Source organism: Anarrhichthys ocellatus, unplaced genomic scaffold, assembly GCF_004355925.1.
Source record: "Anarrhichthys ocellatus isolate YVR2014 unplaced genomic scaffold, GSC_Weel_1.0 scaffold4, whole genome shotgun sequence".
Lineage (NCBI taxonomy): Eukaryota > Metazoa > Chordata > Actinopteri > Perciformes > Anarhichadidae > Anarrhichthys > Anarrhichthys ocellatus.
Genome location: NW_022280034.1, coordinates 13,882,921 through 13,901,689, shown reverse-complemented (window position 1 = coordinate 13,901,689; position 18,769 = coordinate 13,882,921). Strand labels below are relative to the sequence as shown.

At 43.9% G+C, this 18,769-nt stretch overlaps 2 protein-coding genes across 4 annotated transcripts in view; one reads left to right on the top strand and one right to left on the bottom strand.

Moving 5' to 3' along the window:
- Positions 1-7,039, top strand: part of usp22 (ubiquitin specific peptidase 22) — a 16,432-nt gene extending 9,393 nt beyond the window's left edge. For both annotated transcript variants that reach the window (XM_031843229.1, XM_031843230.1), the window contains exons 5-13: positions 582-748; positions 861-1,008; positions 1,871-1,973; positions 3,026-3,184; positions 3,479-3,605; positions 3,686-3,777; positions 3,882-3,944; positions 4,332-4,481; positions 4,564-7,039. In XM_031843229.1, the coding sequence (XP_031699089.1) occupies positions 582-748; positions 861-1,008; positions 1,871-1,973; positions 3,026-3,184; positions 3,479-3,605; positions 3,686-3,777; positions 3,882-3,944; positions 4,332-4,481; positions 4,564-4,606 (1,052 nt within the window). In that variant the 3' untranslated portion in view covers positions 4,607-7,039. The remainder of the gene's footprint in view (positions 1-581; positions 749-860; positions 1,009-1,870; positions 1,974-3,025; positions 3,185-3,478; positions 3,606-3,685; positions 3,778-3,881; positions 3,945-4,331; positions 4,482-4,563) is intronic.
- Positions 6,620-11,069, bottom strand: tnfrsf13b (TNF receptor superfamily member 13B). 2 transcript variants are annotated; one of them, XM_031843232.1, is made up of 5 exons: positions 10,964-11,069; positions 9,753-9,887; positions 9,334-9,450; positions 8,301-8,579; positions 6,620-7,684 (listed from the first exon to the last, which is right to left on the bottom strand). In XM_031843232.1, the coding sequence occupies exons 2-5, from the start codon at positions 9,865-9,867 to the stop codon at positions 7,419-7,421; spliced, it is 777 nt and encodes a 258-aa protein (XP_031699092.1). In that variant the 5' UTR covers positions 9,868-9,887; positions 10,964-11,069; the 3' UTR covers positions 6,620-7,418. The 2 variants fall into 2 exon arrangements, with proteins under 2 accessions (XP_031699092.1, XP_031699093.1); XM_031843233.1 differs by having other exon boundaries at positions 9,753-11,069.
- Positions 11,070-18,769: the final 7,700 nt, after the last annotated feature.

Below are 18,769 nucleotides of genomic sequence, written 5' to 3'. Positions count from 1 at the left end.
GTGTGTGTGTGTGTGTGTGTGTGTGTGTGTGTGTGTGTGTGTGTGTGAGCGAGGAGAGCTGGCATACGCTTAACACCTTCTCGCAGCGGCGTGCTCGAGCACCGTTAACATCCCTGGCACTCTCTGTAGGTGAGGGGAAATTACGGGCCCGGCTGCTCGTCTGTGAGAACACGATCTCCATCCTTCCTCCGTCTCCCTCCACCACTAGTCCTCTTTCCTTTTCCCTCCGCCGTCTCCCCTGCCTCTCTTCTCTCCTCCCTCTCCCCTCGTGTGTGTGTGTGTGTGTGTGTGTGTGTGTGTGTGTTTCGGTCTCCATTAATCTGACAAGGGTTTCCCTGCATGCGGTCCAACGGCGCCTCGGGGACATCACGGTTTCACTGTGTGTGTGTGTGTGTGTGTTAGTCGTCTACCATTAACAGCATTACAGCTTAGATGGCTCACTGCAGCACCAAAGAAAAAATGATCCGTCTCTCTTAAGCGCTTTCTCTCTATCCTCCCTCTTTTCTTTACTCCTCCCTCCCCCATCCTTTTCTCTCTGTTGCCCTTCTTATTTCTCTCTCCTCTCCTCTCTCTCTCCTCAGGCCTGCGGGGGCTGATAAACCTGGGCAACACCTGCTTCATGAACTGCATCGTCCAGGCGCTGACGCACACTCCGCTGTTGCGCGACTTCTTCCTGTCCGATCGACACAAATGCGAGATGCAGAGCAACTCCTGTTTGGTGTGCGAGATGTCGCAACTCTTCCAGGAGGTAACTCTCTCCTTTTAAAAAAAAAAAAAAAGATTAGTTGGGTAGAAGAAGAGGGCTTAAGATGCGTGGAAGGGAATGTTCACTTTCTCACGTACACGCCTCGCTTCTCAAGTTCTACTCAGGCCATCGCTCGCCGCACATCCCCTTCCGTCTCCTTCACCTGGTGTGGACCCACGCCCGTCACCTGGCCGGCTACGAGCAGCAGGACGCCCACGAGTTCCTCATCGCAGCGCTGGACGTCCTGCACAGACACTGCAAAGGTCGGACGCCCATGTACTCGGAGACGATGCGCATGATTTCAAAAGTAGTTTTACACACGAGGTTCAACATTGTTGTCAAATATTTACCACGAAGATTCTAATGATTGGACTCACGTTTTCTGATTCACCGTCAGATTTGTGTTGAGCCGCGCGCATTCTTTGGATTTGCAGCGCCCCTTAGTTGTCAATTGGTGTTTCAGGCACTTCTGTGGACGTATCCTTCAAGTTTTGTGAATGGATCCCCCCCCCCACATCATAATCCATGGGGGTGCAACCGAGTAAAATTCAAAAAGTTTCCACTTTTAAATGTGCTTAAGTATGAAGGTCAACCTTTTATTAGTTATCAGGAAGCTAACGTGACACCAAGTCAGTTATACATGTTGCATAGTTCCACGCTTTACATTTCGGGAAAAAAAAGAGCACACTCATTTCATTATCCGTCTGAATTATGACATAAATTTTGAAAAAATGAACAGTATTATATATTATGTTAAAGTGCTATTACAACATCATTTTTAGTAAAGCTGTTACACTATTGTTTTTCACCACATTGCTGCACCAACAGAACTCCAAACATTAGAGATGTAGATGTGAAGGACGCGATGAGGAAGCGGGAAGAATGTCGCAGAGGCGGCTTTAGCTGAGTGTAGGTGAGACGAGAGGAGGAGAGCTGGTTGAACGAGTGAGATGAAGAGAAGAGAAGCGCTGACTGACAGAGCGATGCAGAACCACGGTGCTCATGAATCTGCATCGCTCTCTGCAGTGTAGAAGCAGAGTGGCTCTGAAGTTACACAGCATTGCTTTTAGTGACTGTGTGTGTGTGTGCGTGTGTGTGTGTGTGTGTGTGTGTGTATCCACACAGACGACAACGGGAAGAAAGCCAACAACCCCAACCACTGTAACTGCATCATCGACCAAATCTTCACAGGGGGCCTGCAGTCTGACGTCACCTGTCAAGTCTGCCAGTAAGTGCGCTTGTGTGTGTGTGTGTGTGTGTGTGTGTGTGTGTGTGTGAGGTTCTTCTGAAGAGAAAAAAAAAACCCACAGCAGAAAAAAAAAACGTTCAGACCTCAGAAGAGCCAGAATAAAGAGATTAAAGCTTGATAGAACAAAGCCATGGCAGTCGTCCTTCCAGTACAGTTGCATTGTGTTAACAGCAGGCCTCTACTTGTCCCGTCTTGACCAATCAGCCGCTCTAAAGCGACGCCCTCCACTTCTCTGTCACCATCCCGGTTCAGAGCTCTCGAATTCCCTGCCCTGAGGTGACCCTCCAGCCCCCACCCCCCCTCTTCTCACTCTCACAGTGCACCGTCAATCACTCTCACTCTCACTCTCACACACACACACACACAGGGCTACACTGCAGCAGCAGTGAAACCCTTTAATGGCACACAGAACGTAGAGTTGATCTCTAGTTCCACCTGGTGGTCAAAGAAAGCTCCATTCTTCCATTGAAAACATTTACGGTCGCTGACTCACTGCAACGGAGGTGGAGATGTACCAGCAAAATTTGATTTTTCTTTGTAATTAACAACATAATGACATCACAAGAACATCTTTTCAGGGTTTTGTCTTTTTCTAGATTAAGACAAAATTATATATGTACTGTCAAGATATGTGAGACGAGACAGTTCCTCCCTGGACCAGGTCTCTAAAGGAAATCCTCTTGCCACAAGGCTTTTGCTGATTCATGAATTATTCACTCTGCATTCTCCATTTAAAATGTAAGCTGGTGCCGACTCAGCCTTTTGCTGTTGACCAAGGAAAATGGACTGCAGATATTCTCGAAGCACAGAGCAGCTTATACCACACCAGTCACTATTTTGGGACAGAACGAGTTGAACCACTCAATCTAATCGAGGGCATATCAGAGATGTCAGTGACGAAAGTCTAGTATGTCGACAATAAACCTCGTATTTTATTTGCGTTCATACCGGGTGTGTGTGTGTGTGTGTGTGTGTGTGTGTGTGTGTGTGTGTGTGTGTGTGTGTGTGTGTGTGTCTGTCTTCCTCCCTAGTGGCGTCTCCACGACCATAGACCCGTTCTGGGACATCAGCCTGGACCTGCCGGGCTCCTCCACCCCGTTCTGGCCCCTCAGCCCCGGTGGGGACGGTTCAGCGCTGAACGGGGAGAGTCACACCACTGGAGCCACAACGCTCACCGACTGCCTGCGCAGGTACCTGATCATTTTAGAAGAATCACAATCTCTTGGGTCTGAAAATCTTCTTTCTCTGCCGTACAGTTCAGAAGTGCAGGACACGCTGCAAAAACTAGGGCGACAGACGCTCACCGACAACCCGACGCACTTTTTAGAGACACAAACAATCTAAAACTAGTTCCCAGAATTATCACACCAAAGCCCCGAGGAGCAGGTTACACACACACACACATATATACATGTATACATCTGCAGGAGCAGCATTGATAAAAGTGCACACACGGGCACTAAGTCTCACTCTCTGCATTCCAGGTTCACCAGGCCAGAGCACCTCGGCAGCAGCGCCAAGATCAAGTGCAGCGGCTGCCATAGTTACCAGGAGTCCACCAAGCAGCTGACCATGAAGAAGCTGCCCATCGTGGCCTGCTTTCACGTCAAAGTAAGAGCTCGGTCTTGACTGCTAATTCCTGCGGGTACTGGTTATCAGAGCGGCGCTCTCGTCTCCTTGTTCCTTCTCAGAGGTTCGAGCATTCGGCCAAACTGCGGCGGAAGATCACGACTTACGTCTCCTTCCCGTTGGAGCTGGACATGACGCCCTTCATGGCCTCCAGGTGAGCCCAAACTCCAAACATAATGAGGCTTAAGTATGTGGAATACTGCCGCCGACTCTTGCGAGAGCAGTTGTTGACGGAGTTTGTTCTGCGGTGTGTTTCAGTAAGGAAAGCCGGATGAATGGGCAGTACCAGCAGACCGTGGACCCCTTCAACAATGACAACAAGTAAGGCAAACACCTGTAATCAGCCAGTGTCTGAACCAGCACCGCTTTCACTTGATCACACTAATGCATTCTGTGCACTTCTCTCCGACCACTTTTCATTCATTCTACCAACACCTCGTGTTTTATCTTTCGTGGGCTTTATTCTAATCAAATGCTGATTATTAATTTGATAAACTGCCGGCAAACCGAATATCTAAGCTGACTTACAGTTGGAATAAATGTAACTTCTCCTGCTGTAATACTTGGAGATGTTAATCTTTACCATGTTTACTGCAAACTAAAGGGATTTTTTGTGTATCGGTTTGTTTGAAGTTGCAGCACGAATGCAGAATGGGTTACGGCTTGTTGCAGCATTGATTTCTCAGCTCTTGTTTTCCATTGTTTCAGGTTTAGTCTATTTGCAGTGGTGAACCACCAGGGGACACTGGAGAGCGGCCATTACACCACCTTCATCCGCCAACACAAGGACCAGTGGTTCAAATGTGACGACGCCATCATCACGAAGGCCAGCATCAAGGACGTCCTGGATAGCGAAGGGTAAGCGAGACACTGCATTGGCTAAATACAGTTTGTGTGTCTAAAAAGCTCTGTGACAGTGACTGTTCCCTTATCTCCACAGGTACCTTTTGTTTTATCACAAACAGTTCCTGGAGTACGAGTAGTTCCCTCCATCGGCGACGAGACCAGGGACGGTGCGAGGACTAGTTGCATGGGAAAAGGTAACGGAGTGGTGAGAGAGGGGCAGGGACACAGAGACACAAGCCTACCTGAATCGCTCTAACATGGAACCACCCTTTCTCCATACTAGTCTAGTTCCACTGTACGACATTCAAGAAGGAACTGTGCGCCGCGCAGGATAAGTGCATAAAAGTGCAAGAACAAAACAAAATGCGAGATGTTGCATAAAAAGCGTTTCAGTTGAATTGAGGGGATGAAGAAGAAGGCAGCCGTGATGACCTGCTGTATGGAAGAAGCGACGTGCAGATTCAGTCTCTCCCTCTATTTCAGATACAAACAAAAGGGCAGAAAGGATTTTTTTATTTGTTTTTAAGGTTTACTCGATCACAAATGCTGTTCTTCACCGTGTTTCGTGCTCGCACAGCTGCATTAAGTGACACCCGAACATGTGGAGTCGCAGCCTTCCACAGAGGCTTTTCTTTTCCATTCGCTTTTCCTAAAGCGGCAACTTCCTGGACACAAGCACACTCGTCTAACACACCCTCACTCCTGCAAATGACCAAATATTTCTAGATCGGAAGTTGTCTTATTATGCATTTCATGTTCAGATCGCAAAAAGTGTGTGGGGGTTTATGAACATTGTACAGAGACACAGTTAATCCCATTCATGTGAAGTTGTAGTTGTCAGTCAAATACTTCAACAAGGAGTACACAAAGGATCCGTTCTCTTCTGCCTCTCATGCTGCTTCCAACAGTCCCGGGGGAAATAACTTACACGGTGAATACTATATTTTTATACATAATGTAATTAAATCGTTTGTTTACAATTTCTCCATAAACTCTCACGTTTTTTCGACTGCGTTTCATTGTGCCCGTCAATAATGTTTTCTTTTGAGCACGCAAAATTGTGCCAATAACGTTGGTGAAACTGGCTTCATTTTATTTCATTCTTCTTTTTTTTTTTTCCGGTTTTAATTTGACTTCAGTTGGTCAAATGTGTCGGCATTACAGAGGCATGTTTCCACCTTCAAGATGCGTTGTCGTGATGCTGTTTCAGGTAAAGAGCGTATGTGTAACGGGTTCGAAGCTCGATCCCGCAGTGTTAATTGTTGGCCGCATGTTGCTCTAATTCGGTGTGTGTGCGTGTGTGTGTGTGTGTGTGTGTGTGTGTGTGTGTGTGCCCTCGAAACAAGGGAAGAAAAGAAAAGCTCGGTGTAGGTGTGTTTGTACAAAATGTGTTATTACGCGTAACAAGAGAGGAGGAAAAAAAACAAGTGCGTATGTGTACCCGTTTGTATGCACAGGTGCGTGTGTACCGTATGTTCGTGTACTGAATCAGTACCTGCATTCAGCATGCCGTCTGAGCTGGGTACAGCAGTTTGATAGGATTTTCTTTTCTTTTTTTTCCACATGTTGATGATGTATGTATAAGTATACATGTACAGTTTGTATGTATAAGAGACGAAGTGGTGAAACCTCAAAGTCGATTTTTGTTCTTCTCTATCGCCGCGGGGTCGTAATCAGAAGAAACTTTTGTCTTGACCCGGTCAGTCATTCCTCACACATACACGCACACGTGTAACTGCTGCAAGAACTGGACACAGTGATGGAAAGACACTCGAATAAAGAAAATCTATATCTGTAAACACTTTTGTGCCTCTTATTTATTGTGTTTGATGGAATATGATGATTTTTTTCTTCTTTTTTTTGTATTATTGTTATTACCTCCACTTTTCGGTACGGTTAGTTTGTGTGGATTATGTGAACTACTGGCCTGATGTTCATGAAACTTGGTAGAAGGGTGTAACATGAGTCGTATTGCCACATTCTTGCTAATACACAACCCGAGTACAATCAAACAGGACTCGCCGAGGATCAAACTGACTACTAGGGCCCTCGTAGTCGACAAAGATTTCTTAAGTCTTATTTATATGCTTTTTTTTTAATGCTGAATTAGTTGTTTACAAGAAATTTACCGACACATCTCTGGCAAACACCAGATTTAAAGCAATGCTTTTGTGTGTTTGTTTGAGGAGAAACTTCAGTTTTACAGATTTGTAGATTAAATCAACTAATCGTACGAGTGTCAGTCGACTAAGACTCTCTTTGGTTTCCTGTCTTTGAGGACAGCCGTACTGACTCTTTAAAAACAGATGATAATTTGAACACTTTTGAACAGCTTCTCCCCCAGATGTTTCTGATATCAAGGTTTTATTTTTCACTATTGTGGGCAAAACAAGTACAAAGGGATTCTTAATCTTCCATCACCTCACACGTATATTACATAACATTGTACACACAATTAACATTCATACATACATATTTGTTCCAGTATTTGCACATACACATTTCTGAACTTGAAAGCTCTAACAGAGGAATTCTTCGCTGACACCTGCACTAGACTACCCACCACAACTACTCCAACCCAGTTACAGTCTTCCTGTGACCGGGTTTCTCAAAGTATTTCATACGGAGATGTGATCTGTAGATGACAGCTGGCAATCCAATGCTGCTCGGCCCTCATTGATCTCATGTTGGTGACCATAACCTGTAGTCACTAGTCTGCCCTGTTGAGAGAGCTGTTCAGTCCAGTGAAGCAGTAGTTTCAATATTACTAGACCAGACATGCATGCATGGCTTCTAGTCAGCAGCATGATCATTTTCAGTGATACTTTTTTACTGGCCCGTGACAATATCCGCAGTGTGATTGAGAATCCAATACGCTGACCATGTTCTCCTGCGAGCTGAGGACACATTTGGCCATTGCAGTTTGTCCCGTGAGACGGCAAGTGAGCCTCATCCCACTACTTCAGCCTCCTCCTGTACCTCCAGTCCAGAGGTGTACAGGTTCTCCTCAGTCCAGAGAGGCCCTCGCTTTTGGATCGGGGATTTGTGGAGGACGGCCTGCTGGTAGAATGAGAAAGGTGCTCTCAGTGGCCTGTCGTTGCCCTGGCCAAGCGCCTTCAGATCGGGGAAACAGTGGACACACACACAGGTCTCAGTGGGGCTGGAGTCATATGATGGCTCACGGTCTGTGGTGTGGTTTGAATTTGATACTAAATCTGTAGGAAGACAGAGAGGGTAGTGGGCACACATTGGAGCAAAACGTATGAATGATACGCCGTGGCGTATGACACGCCATGATATTTTTTTTAACAGTAGTTTAGAGACACAAACGTTTGGAAATATAAGATAAGGAAATAAATGATGTGTCTGAAGGGGAACTACTGTACATTGATATGCGGGCAACAGGACAAGTCTTTGGTATTGGAAGCATATTGTAAGTCAGCAGTCTGTCCCGGTGGAGAGCAGAAGAAGCGGTATACTCTGGCCGAAACGCAATCTTGGAACCCACCTGCTATTGTCTGACGATGAGTTGGCTGTTTATTGGTTTGTAAATGATTGTAAGCTGGCTACTTGTGGAACAGTCTGTTCGTTAACATCGTCTCCAACTACAGTCTCGCATCTCAAGTTGCCAATTAAACTGTAAACAGCAAGTCTGGTCTGGCTTTCTGCTAGTTTCACTGGAACCCCAGATATTTAGCTCCTTGCCTCCAGAGGCTTATCCGTCGTCAGACCGATAGCCGATGGGTTCAGAGATTGCAGCTTGAGGAACGGATAAACTACTCACCGATTGTACGGATTGGAGCCTTTTATTCGTATCCGTACCACACTAACCTTTGGATCTCTTCCCCGGTTGGCCAACCTCCTGGCCTGGCTGGGGGTGGTTAGCCCCTTTGGGTCCTGGCTTGGAGGTTTTGGCCCTGGCTCCCCTCAGTAAGACTGCAAAGGCTAGAGACAAGCTAGAGAACAGCAGCATCATGCTCAGGGCCAGCAGAGAGTAGAGCAGGATAGTGGAATCTTCCAAGGCTGTCGGCACCAAGAGCCCTCTGGAAGTCGGCACGTGTGGGGTAACTTGAACCAGGAGCTTTTTAGTGATCACAGGGGGTGTTGGAGCTAGAAGGTGGATGGGAAGAATATATCTTTAAGACCTTCATGGCAAAACAGCAGGTATTTGATTCCTCTATTGGGAAGCTAAAGGTCGAGAGATGACAGGAAACGAAGGTAGAAAGATAAGGAGCGCCATGCAACAATGGTTCTCTGAAAATCTGTAATGTTGTGGTTTGTGGTTTGTGCCCCGAAGCCTCTAGGGCACCGAGCTACGTGCATTCTCCACCAATGTACAACCAACATGTATCTATCTAAGCACCGACGTAAGCATCCTCTACGTACGCAAACCAAATATCATTCAGCCCCATTATACAGGAGTGGTGGGGTTGTGTCTGGATCGTTGAGGTGGGGCATTGACCTCGAATGGTGAGGTTAGGGTCGGTCGTCAAACCCTCGATTTGAGAACATTAGGCGAGATGGTTAAGGTTAGGCATTACCCTCAAGTGGTTATGGTTAGGAAAGGTCGTCGAGCAGCGGGTCTCACTTGAGTTTTAGGGTTAGGGGGTCAGAGTAAATCTAGGGTAACCATTAAGACAAGTAGTGTCCTTCTAGCTATAGCTACTGTATTTAGGTAAGCTGGTGAGCTAGCTGCTCGCCCTCCACAACAGTCACTGCAATTGGTATGTATTTGTAGTTCGACGAGAGTTCCTCCTTTACCTTAACTTGTGCTCTGAAAACTTTGTCCACGGAGGCCTAGCCCAACAGAGATAGTCACTAAATAATTAAAGCTCTAATCCAGGCCAGCGGGGTCAATACTCACTCTGGCAGTGCTGGGAGCACTCTGCTGGATGCCCGCCACAAACGTCAGCGCACCTCACACATTTCTTCAGCAGCATATCATAGTAGTGCCCAGCCTGTGCTTTACAATATGCAGACTCTAATGCAGGAGAAGAACACATGATGCATTGTAAAGATTCATTTCTGTCCATTTGAATTTCTTCTAAGGATGATTCTGAAGTTGTACACATGCCAATCAACTATTCATCTTGTGAATCAGCTATTTGAAGAAATGTAGGTGTACTGCTGGAAATATTGTATAGTGCATAATTTACCAATGTTTTATCAATGGTCAAGGCCCCTAAAACCACTTTAGTGCTATGAACTTTGAATTTCATAAGCACAACCATGTGTGTATTCCTGTACCTCTGGCCTAATTTATGTATGTCTGTGTGTACTCACCACAGTAACTGGTGCATCTGGCGATGACTTGTGGTTGCCTGCATTCCGCCTGACAACCAATACATTCTCTGATCAAAGCATCCCAGTGCTGACCCGCATGGCAGCCTCTACCCATCAGCCCTGATGACCCTCACACTGACGAACACAAAGGACAACACAGAGGTACATACAAAGATGAGTGGTGAGAAAATAGCAAGTGGCGTGTGAACGAGTAACTTTAGATATTTCCATTTTGTAGCGTTTATATATGTGTAACAACCTCCTGCGGGTGGGAAGATACTGTTTACCCAATTTTCAGTCCACTATAAAGTACCGTGTATGTATACATGGGATGTGTATATGTACAGTACCTTTCATGTACTGTCTACATCCCACAAGAGGCTGCTTAGAGATTATCAGAAGTTACCAAGATGATGTAGAAAGCCAGTTTGTGCCGTACTAAAGCAGGATGTCTAGGATACGTCTTTTCTGCCTCTGCTTTCCTTTTTTTTGGGGATATTTTGTTTTTTAGAGCAAACCTTGCAAAACCATGTACAAAGTCCAGTGAATCCGAGATAAAGGGCCATCAGCAACATGCCAGCCTTGCTGCTGTTGCTACAAAAATGCAAACGTCCATCCTTTCAGAAACCATGTCTTTGTTCTCGAACACAGTCCTCTCTGCTCCGTTGAGCACTGAGTCAGCGAACTGTGAAAGACTAAACCTCCTCCGCCCTCCACTGCAGTATACCAGTGTATTTGTCACATGCACCCTGATAATCAGCGCAACATGGAATTATCATAAACACATACTACATGTTTACTATTATTAAAACAAAAGTGCTTATTTCCATAAGGACCGAAATGATAACTGTCTCCTTTTCTCATGTATTTATCTATTTTTGTGCTTCGTTATTGAGTTTTGATGGTCTTTTGACTTTTTTTGAGAAAGCTTCTCATGATTGGTCTCACCTGTTATGTCGGTTATGGTGTGTGGGTAAATGTAAGTAGAGACAGCAAAGTAAAGGCGTTCCTGGTGATCTAAGTGGGCTCACCGTGAGCCGCAGAGCCGCCACAAACTTCAACTCTTGCGCTCACCATACTAAACCATAATGATAACTGTCTTCTATGACAAAACTGACTGAAGTTGAGGGTTCGATTCTCACCACGGCAAATTCAGTTGTCTGATATGACCCACTATGGGTTGTAAACGATGTTTTAGAGGCATCACTCACCTGGGGAGATGAAGATGCGTTGGGAGAATCCGTGGTTTGACGATGAGAGTGAGACAGGCCGGTATTTCAGCATGGTTGCTCATTTGGGTACGAACCCACTGACTGATGTGGGACTTCCCCCTGTGTGTGAGGAGAACCCCCCCCCCCCCCCCCCCATCAGAACACACACACACACAAGGTTAGACCAACATAGTGTCTAAGGAAAGTAATCGCACCCCCTTGGAATGTTGCGTTTTAACACTGACTCACTGCGGATGTTCAGTATTGAGGACGTTTTGATAATAATCAGAATAAAATATACTGAACCCACTTTGTATTCTACATGCCCAGTAACAGCCCAGAGGTCGTATTAATGTATTTCTCTTTACCAATTTGCTAAAACTATGGCTGACTGAGCATCCAGTCAATTATTTGTTCCCTTGTTCTACGATGAAACTTTTTTCTGGGTTTTTAAAATTCATTTTTTACCTTTTTCACTGAGTTTTGGCACATCATAGCAGGAAGTGTAATTAATCATTTTAACAACAGCTGCATTCCATTTAGGTTTGCCAGTTCCAACGTCCTGTTATTGTGCTGCACAAGAAGGCTTTACTGTGGCACTTTATAACATGTCTCCTGCTATGACGAGTCAAAATATCTATTCAAATAAATAAAAAAGTCCTATTTGACGGCAAAGCTTTTCACATAGCGGTGCATTTTGAATTAAATTCACTATCGCCACTTGATTTCCACACAGTTGATGTCCACCACCATATCATTCCTCCTCTAAAAGTGGAAGGAAATGTGATTATGCTTATATTTTTCGATTATTTTGTTCAGTTATATTTATATTTATTTACACAAATTAGCCTAAATATAATGATAACTATCAATGTTTGTATCAGTCTTCAAAAAGTCCATACTGGTAGAGCCTTAACGTACAGTGAACACAAACGGAGACCACAGCGACTCATTGTTACCAGTTATTAATGCGCTGGTGAGTGTGTCAAACGGTATTTTATTGACATTATGTGACTAAACCCACTTTCTTAAGTGTGAAACCGGTCATCAGTTCCACACCACGGGTTTTACTTCCACACTGAGCACAAGAGTGTTTCATCTCAGCTTCAGTTCTCATATGAACCAGGATCTTGCTGGCCATGTGCAGCTGTGTTTTACACTGAGAGTGAATACACTGAAATTATTTTGAACACCTGAAGAAGTTAAAAACGTGAACCAGAGATTTATTTTTGTCTAATTATAGGTGCAAATCTTTTTTTTCCCACTAAGCCCTGCACAGTTTTATTTTCAATTCCCTATATCAGTTCAAACTGTTCTCTGTAGCATTCATTTAAAGTGGCAGCCACATATAAAACTATTAAAGAAGTGACACACGCACTACACCAACTGTAATCACGCAATGTGTGTTTTATGAAGGAAAGAGAGATCATGAAAGCACATGAATGTAAAGCTTCTGATTTCAAACAATGCACTGAATTATTTGTCACTCTGAGATTTTGGTGGAGGATTGGCTGTGCAGCTGTTAGAAGATACCGGAAACAAGTAATTAAAGGTGTTAGTTTTGTTTCACGACATACGAATTTGGTTCTGCTTTGTAGCATTTAAAAGCATTCGCAGCAGGAGACCAGCAGGTGCAGTTGTGGTGTGAGTATTGAAGAAGAGATAAATGGTGACAGAGTTACGGACATTAATGATGGACCATGCACATGCATGAACCACTTTGATAGCATTAACGTATGGTTACAAAATGTAGTTACTTATGTTGCAAGTTTGATGCAACAAGTCATCAAACAGTAACCACAACCACCACATATACGTGCGCACAACATATAAAAAGTAGTCAACCTTCTTTGACTTTTATGATCAATGAGTAGTCGTTACTAATGGATTGGTAGGGACATGATCCCTCACTGGCTTCCCACCCACAAGCAAGTTAGAGATACAGCTCTCGAGAACTGGCCCCGGGTCTCTGCAGTCAACCCTGTCTCCGAAAAGTCACGTTCTTGTACAGAACACAACCCAAGAGAAGCGTTGGTTCCCTGGTTTCACAGGGGACATAGACAGAGGTCCCCTGGGTGCAAGTCCTGTGTTTGTTTGACTCATCCATTCCCCCCCTGACCGACACTCTGCGGACTTCCGCAGACTTTGCTTCAAACCGTATTTTTGTGATATGACGAAAAAAAGAAAATGTAATGCCGGAGGAAAGTACATTTCCCTCTAAATGTAATTGACAATGCAGTTTCGTTTGTCTGGGAACATACTTTTAGCCACCAGGCTGCTGCATTAACACTATTCTAAAACCCAACGCATCAAGTAGCCAGCGGCTCCTCCTCCACCGTGGCATTACAGGCAGAGTAACTGTAGTTTAAACAGAGAGGGAGTCCACACAGGGCCGGCGGGATTGGAGGTGGGTGGGCCAAACAAACACAGGACTTTTGTCCAGGAGATGGCTGTTTGTTTCGCGTGCGAAATTAACATAAATAAGTAAACAATCGCGATTTGAACACTTACCCTCTGAAATGGAATGATACTAACAAATCATTGTTCTGAGCAAATAAAAATACAGGACTGTACCTGAGCCGGTATATGCTGTAAATAAATCAGACTTTCCCCATCTGTTTCGAAAATCATCTGTTTGCAACTTTGAGTTAGACAACAAATCGAGAAGAAAACCAAGAAGTTACATTTGAGGAAGTACGGATACAACTATGACTCGGCTCCATGTTGAGTCACAGTGACACCAAACGCTTCTTCACAGAATGCATTTGCTCTAACCTCTGCTGACATACTGCAGATTAAAACTTTAATGATGAAATCTGTGGGCGGTTGGAGGAACATATACAGAAAGACAAATACGCATATATATATGTATATACTGTATATACACACATATATATATATATATATATATATACACATACACATATATATATGCATAAACATATATAGGCATAAACAAATAACATTCATATTGTGAATCAAATATTTTGTGTTAATAGATCTACAGAGGGTACGGAAAGTATTCAGACCCCTTTAAATTGTTCACTCTTTGTTTCATTGCAGCCATTTGCTAAAATCAAAAAAGTTCAGTTTATTAATGTACACTCAGCACCCCATCTTGACAGAAAAAACAAATGTAGAAATTTTTGCAAATTTATTAAAAAAGAAAAACTGAAATATCACATGGTCATAAGTATTCAGACCCTTTGCTGTGACACTCATATTTAACTCACATGCTGTCCATTTCTTCTGATCCTCCTTGAGATGGTTCTACTCCTTCATTGGAGTCCAGCTGTGTTTAATTAAACTGATTGGACTTGATTAGGAAAGGCACACACCTGTCTATATAAGACCTTACAGCTCACAGTGCATGTCAGAGCAAATGAGAATCATGAGGTCGAAGGAACTGCCCAAGGAGCTCAGAGACAGAATTGTGGCAAGGCACAGATCTGGCCAAGGTTACAAAAGAATTTCTGCAGCACTCAAGGTTCCTAAGAGCACAGTGGCCTCCATAATCCTTAAATGGAAGAAGTTTGGGACAACCAGAACTCTTCCTAGACCTGGCCGTCCAGCCAAACTGAGCAATCGTGGAAGAAGAGCCTTGGTGAGAGAGGTAAAGAAGAACCCAAAGATCACTGTGGCTGAGCTCCAGAGATGCAGTAGGGAGATGGGAGAACGTTCCACAAAGTCAACTATCACTGCAGCCCTCCACCAGTCGGGGCTTTATGGCAGAGTGGCCCGACGGAAGCCTCTCCTCAGTGCAAGACATATGAAAGCCCGCATAGAGTTTGCCAAAAAACACATGAAGGACTCCCAGACTATGAGAAATAAGATTCTCTGGTCTGATGAGACCAAGATTGAACTTTTTGGCGTTAATTCTAAGCGGTATGTGTGGAGAAAACCAGGCACTGCTCATCACCTGCCCAATACAATCCCAACAGTGAAACATGGTGGTGGCAGCATCATGCTATGGGGGTGTTTTTCAGCTGCAGGGACAGGACGACTGGTTGCAATTGAAGGAAAGATGAATGCGGCCAAGTACAGAGATGTCCTGGAAGAAAACCTCTTCCAGAGTGCTCTGGACCTCAGACTGGGCCGAAGGTTCACCTTCCAACAAGACGATGACCCTAAGCACACAGCTAAAATAACAAAGGAGTGGCTTCGGAACAACTCTGTGACCATTCTTGACTGGCCCAGCCAGAGCCCTGACCTAAACCCAATTGAGCATCTCTGGAGAGACCTGAAAATGGCTGTCCACCAACGTTCACCATCCAACCTGACGGAACTGGAGAGGATCCCCAAATCCAGGTGTGAAAAACTTGTTGCATCATTCCCAAGAAGACTCATGGCTGTACTAGCTCAAAAGGGTGCTTCTACTCAATACTGAACAAAGGGTCTGAATACTTATGACCATGTGATATTTCAGTTTTTCTTTTTTAATAAATTTGCAAAAATTTCTACATTTGTTTTTTCTGTCAAGATGGGGTGCTGAGTGTACATTAATGAGAAATAAAATGAACTTTTTTGATTTTAGCAAATGGCTGCAATGAAACAAAGAGTGAACAATTTAAAGGGGTCTGAATACTTTCCGTACCCACTGTAGATCTATTAACACAAAATATTTGATTCACAATATGAATGTTATATGTTTATGCATATATATGTATATACTGTACATGAAAATAAAAAGGTTAGGTATACACACAAGTACAGTTAATTTGTTTGCGTTGCATTTTATGTTCATGTATTTGATGGGTGGACAACATGGCAGCCCACCCCCACAGACCGCCGGCATAGCAACCAACAGGCATGTGGAAAAGTTGATGCTAACCTGCAGACATATGATGTGTCAGAATATGCCATATTTGAATATACACATTACTGCTCAAACTAAATGATCAGGGAAAAAATCACAAAGAGGAAGGATGGTTTATATCTGCTCTGATGACTGGATCACACCACAAGCAGCTTGAGAAACCTGAACACCCAGAATAGACTCACTGCAGATGGGTAGTCAAATTCAGAAAAAAGGAAAAAGGGAAGCCAGCTCAACTGAGTAAAAAAAACAGAACAAAAAATGGCCAAATCATCACTAAATGAGTCATTTGACAACCTATGCAAAACGTCTCAAAAGCCATGATTCACGTCAATTTACACCGAATGGTAAATTCTAGGAAATGATCATTTATTTTTGTTGGTTTTGGAAACTCCAGAGCTCTAGAATGTGACTCGTGTCACCCGCTGGAGTACAAAGTGAGCTTTGGGTCTGAGAGTGCGAGCCACAAAAGCCACAAAACTATTTTGTGTTAAATATCTTTTTCTGGCATCATTTTATTCATAACCAGAACGATAGTCCGACTGGAGTCTGTACATCACAATCACTCCAGCAGCACTAGGATTGCACCAGTAGATGGAGACAGCACATAGTATTTGAAAAGACAATCTGTTCAGCGCAGGATCAACAATTGAGTCCAAGCTAATCTCTGTGTATTTGCTTTTGAAATAAGCTTTCGTGCACCATTTTCCACTTCTGAATACTAATTCTGCTACTTTATGCAGGGAGGCAGAGCCTAGGCAAGAATCAAAATGTTCAGACTTTGGTAACGTGAAGATGAAGTGTGAAAGATCAGGGTGTTGGGCTGAAAGTGTATGAACATGTTTGATCAAAGGATGAGAGCCCACATGCTGTGCAGTGCTCCCCTTTAATGTCTAGACCAGGGAACAATGTTTTCCACCCACGAGGATATCTTTGTTAGATCAAACAGACCGTGATGTCATACCGCTATTGTGTGATGCAGCTGGTCAAGACACATCTATTTGTTGCTTGTCATGAATTTGTCATTCTTCCTGCGGTGTAGAGATTCTGTTTTCACCAATAGTATTCAATATGTTACTGCAACAACTTCACCTGATCAAATTTATTTGCTCCAACTAAATCTGATTCAGTTTAACCTTTGTGCTTTACCTTCCTGTTACGTACAATTAGCTCATGCTGCACACGTCACATGAACTGTGCTGCATTCAGTTGTTCATACAATGATGCTAGTCTGGCCCACTTGCCCTAACTTGGGTCCATGTTATGCAACAGAACTTTTCAAAAGGTCTTTCGGGAGTAGTTTGATGAGTCATCTTTCTCTCTGGTTTTTGAAAAGGTCATAAAAACAGAGGCTTGATGACTGACGTGGGGCGACATGTGGCTCAGTGGTAGAGCAGGGCCGTCCTTCAATCAGAGGATCGGCGGTTAGATCCCCGGCTCCGCTAGTCCATGTCGCTGTGTCCTGGGGCAAGATGTGGGCAAGACACTTAACCCCAAATTGCTCCTGCAAGCTGTGCCTGCGGTGTATGAATGGCTCTGAATGATTAGATCGTCCTGATGAGCAGGTGGCACCTTGCATGATAGCCCCTGCCATCAGTGTATGAATGGTTTTGAATTGATGAATGACATGTAGCATTAGAGCGCGGCCCATTTACCATTCATAATATATTGTTGACCTTACTTAGTGAGCAAAGGGCAGCGTTCGCTGACATTTTTTCCATTGACATTCAAACTTGATTCTCCCGAAAGTCTTATTTTTCTGGCTAGAAGTAGATTCATTTTCCACTTTGTGCATTTAACCTTCATCATTACCATCCTCTCACCTGCGGCAGCCGCCGCCACCACCACCACGATAAGTCACCCCCAGAGCACGACATTCATTTCAGAATGCATTTCTTGTTCTCACAGTGGAGCTGAATCCTCAGCAGTGCAGGTTGGCACGGCGTTCGTATCGTGAGTCATATGGAGGCGACTCAGGTGGGAGAGATAATGAGAGGTCACATGAGACATTGTTGCAAGTAGGCTCACTCGTGTGTGGAAGGTATTGGATTGAACGTGATACTTCTACGATGTCAGGGGAATGTCTAAATAAGTCCACATTAAACCAAAGAAAACATGTATTTGATGTGATTTTGTCACTCAGGTTTTGAGAGATTATTTCGATTTTTACTTGACACGACGCATGGTGGAAGTACTTAAAGACATCTACGTTTTAGGAGAATTCTGGTGTTTTTCAACCTGGGTCACATTCTCATATGTGTGGCCATTCTGATTCTGTGTTATAATATCTTTGTGTTTCCGTTGTACAGACAAAAGTCTTTCAAAGAAATCCAATTTCGTTTAGATCATTTCAAATGTTTGTCTCTTGCGTGCGACAGAAAAGCCCCCTGCATTAACCGCTAAAGCTAGCTTCTGTTTACATGTGAAGCTGTGGGTTGAAGTGTAAAGTTATTATAACACAGCCAGAATGTACACAGTTATGAGAATAACATTTCTCTTCAAACAAGCTGGGACTGGGAGAGTTAGGTACAGTGGTGGTTTGAGTAAATTGCTAGTGTCCGCATGCTAACATGCTTACGTGGCTGCTCATTTTTAGCAGATTAATATTTGCTTATTCAAGACATTCTCACTCCGGACTCGTCAAATACTGACACTTGTGCAGTGGCCCTATACACTTCAAACTATGACGCTCCACATAGCTCTCTAGCATCAGTTTTGGACATGTCAAGGACACGCATTAGTTTCCACTTATTACATGAATAGTGTCTTTTCAAAATAAACTGCTGTGTTCACGTTAACAGTAAACGTAGGTTTACTTTGTTTTTAGGTTTACTCGCTCAATAAAACTGCTTAGATTTGGCGAGTTCGGAGTGATAACAGGTTGGCATATAAGCACTAGAAATAAAGTTCAGCTCAGGCTGATGATGGCTTGAAAAATATGTGGATTATTGCAAATCATGCTGTGGAAACCATGAATGTCTGTGCAAAAC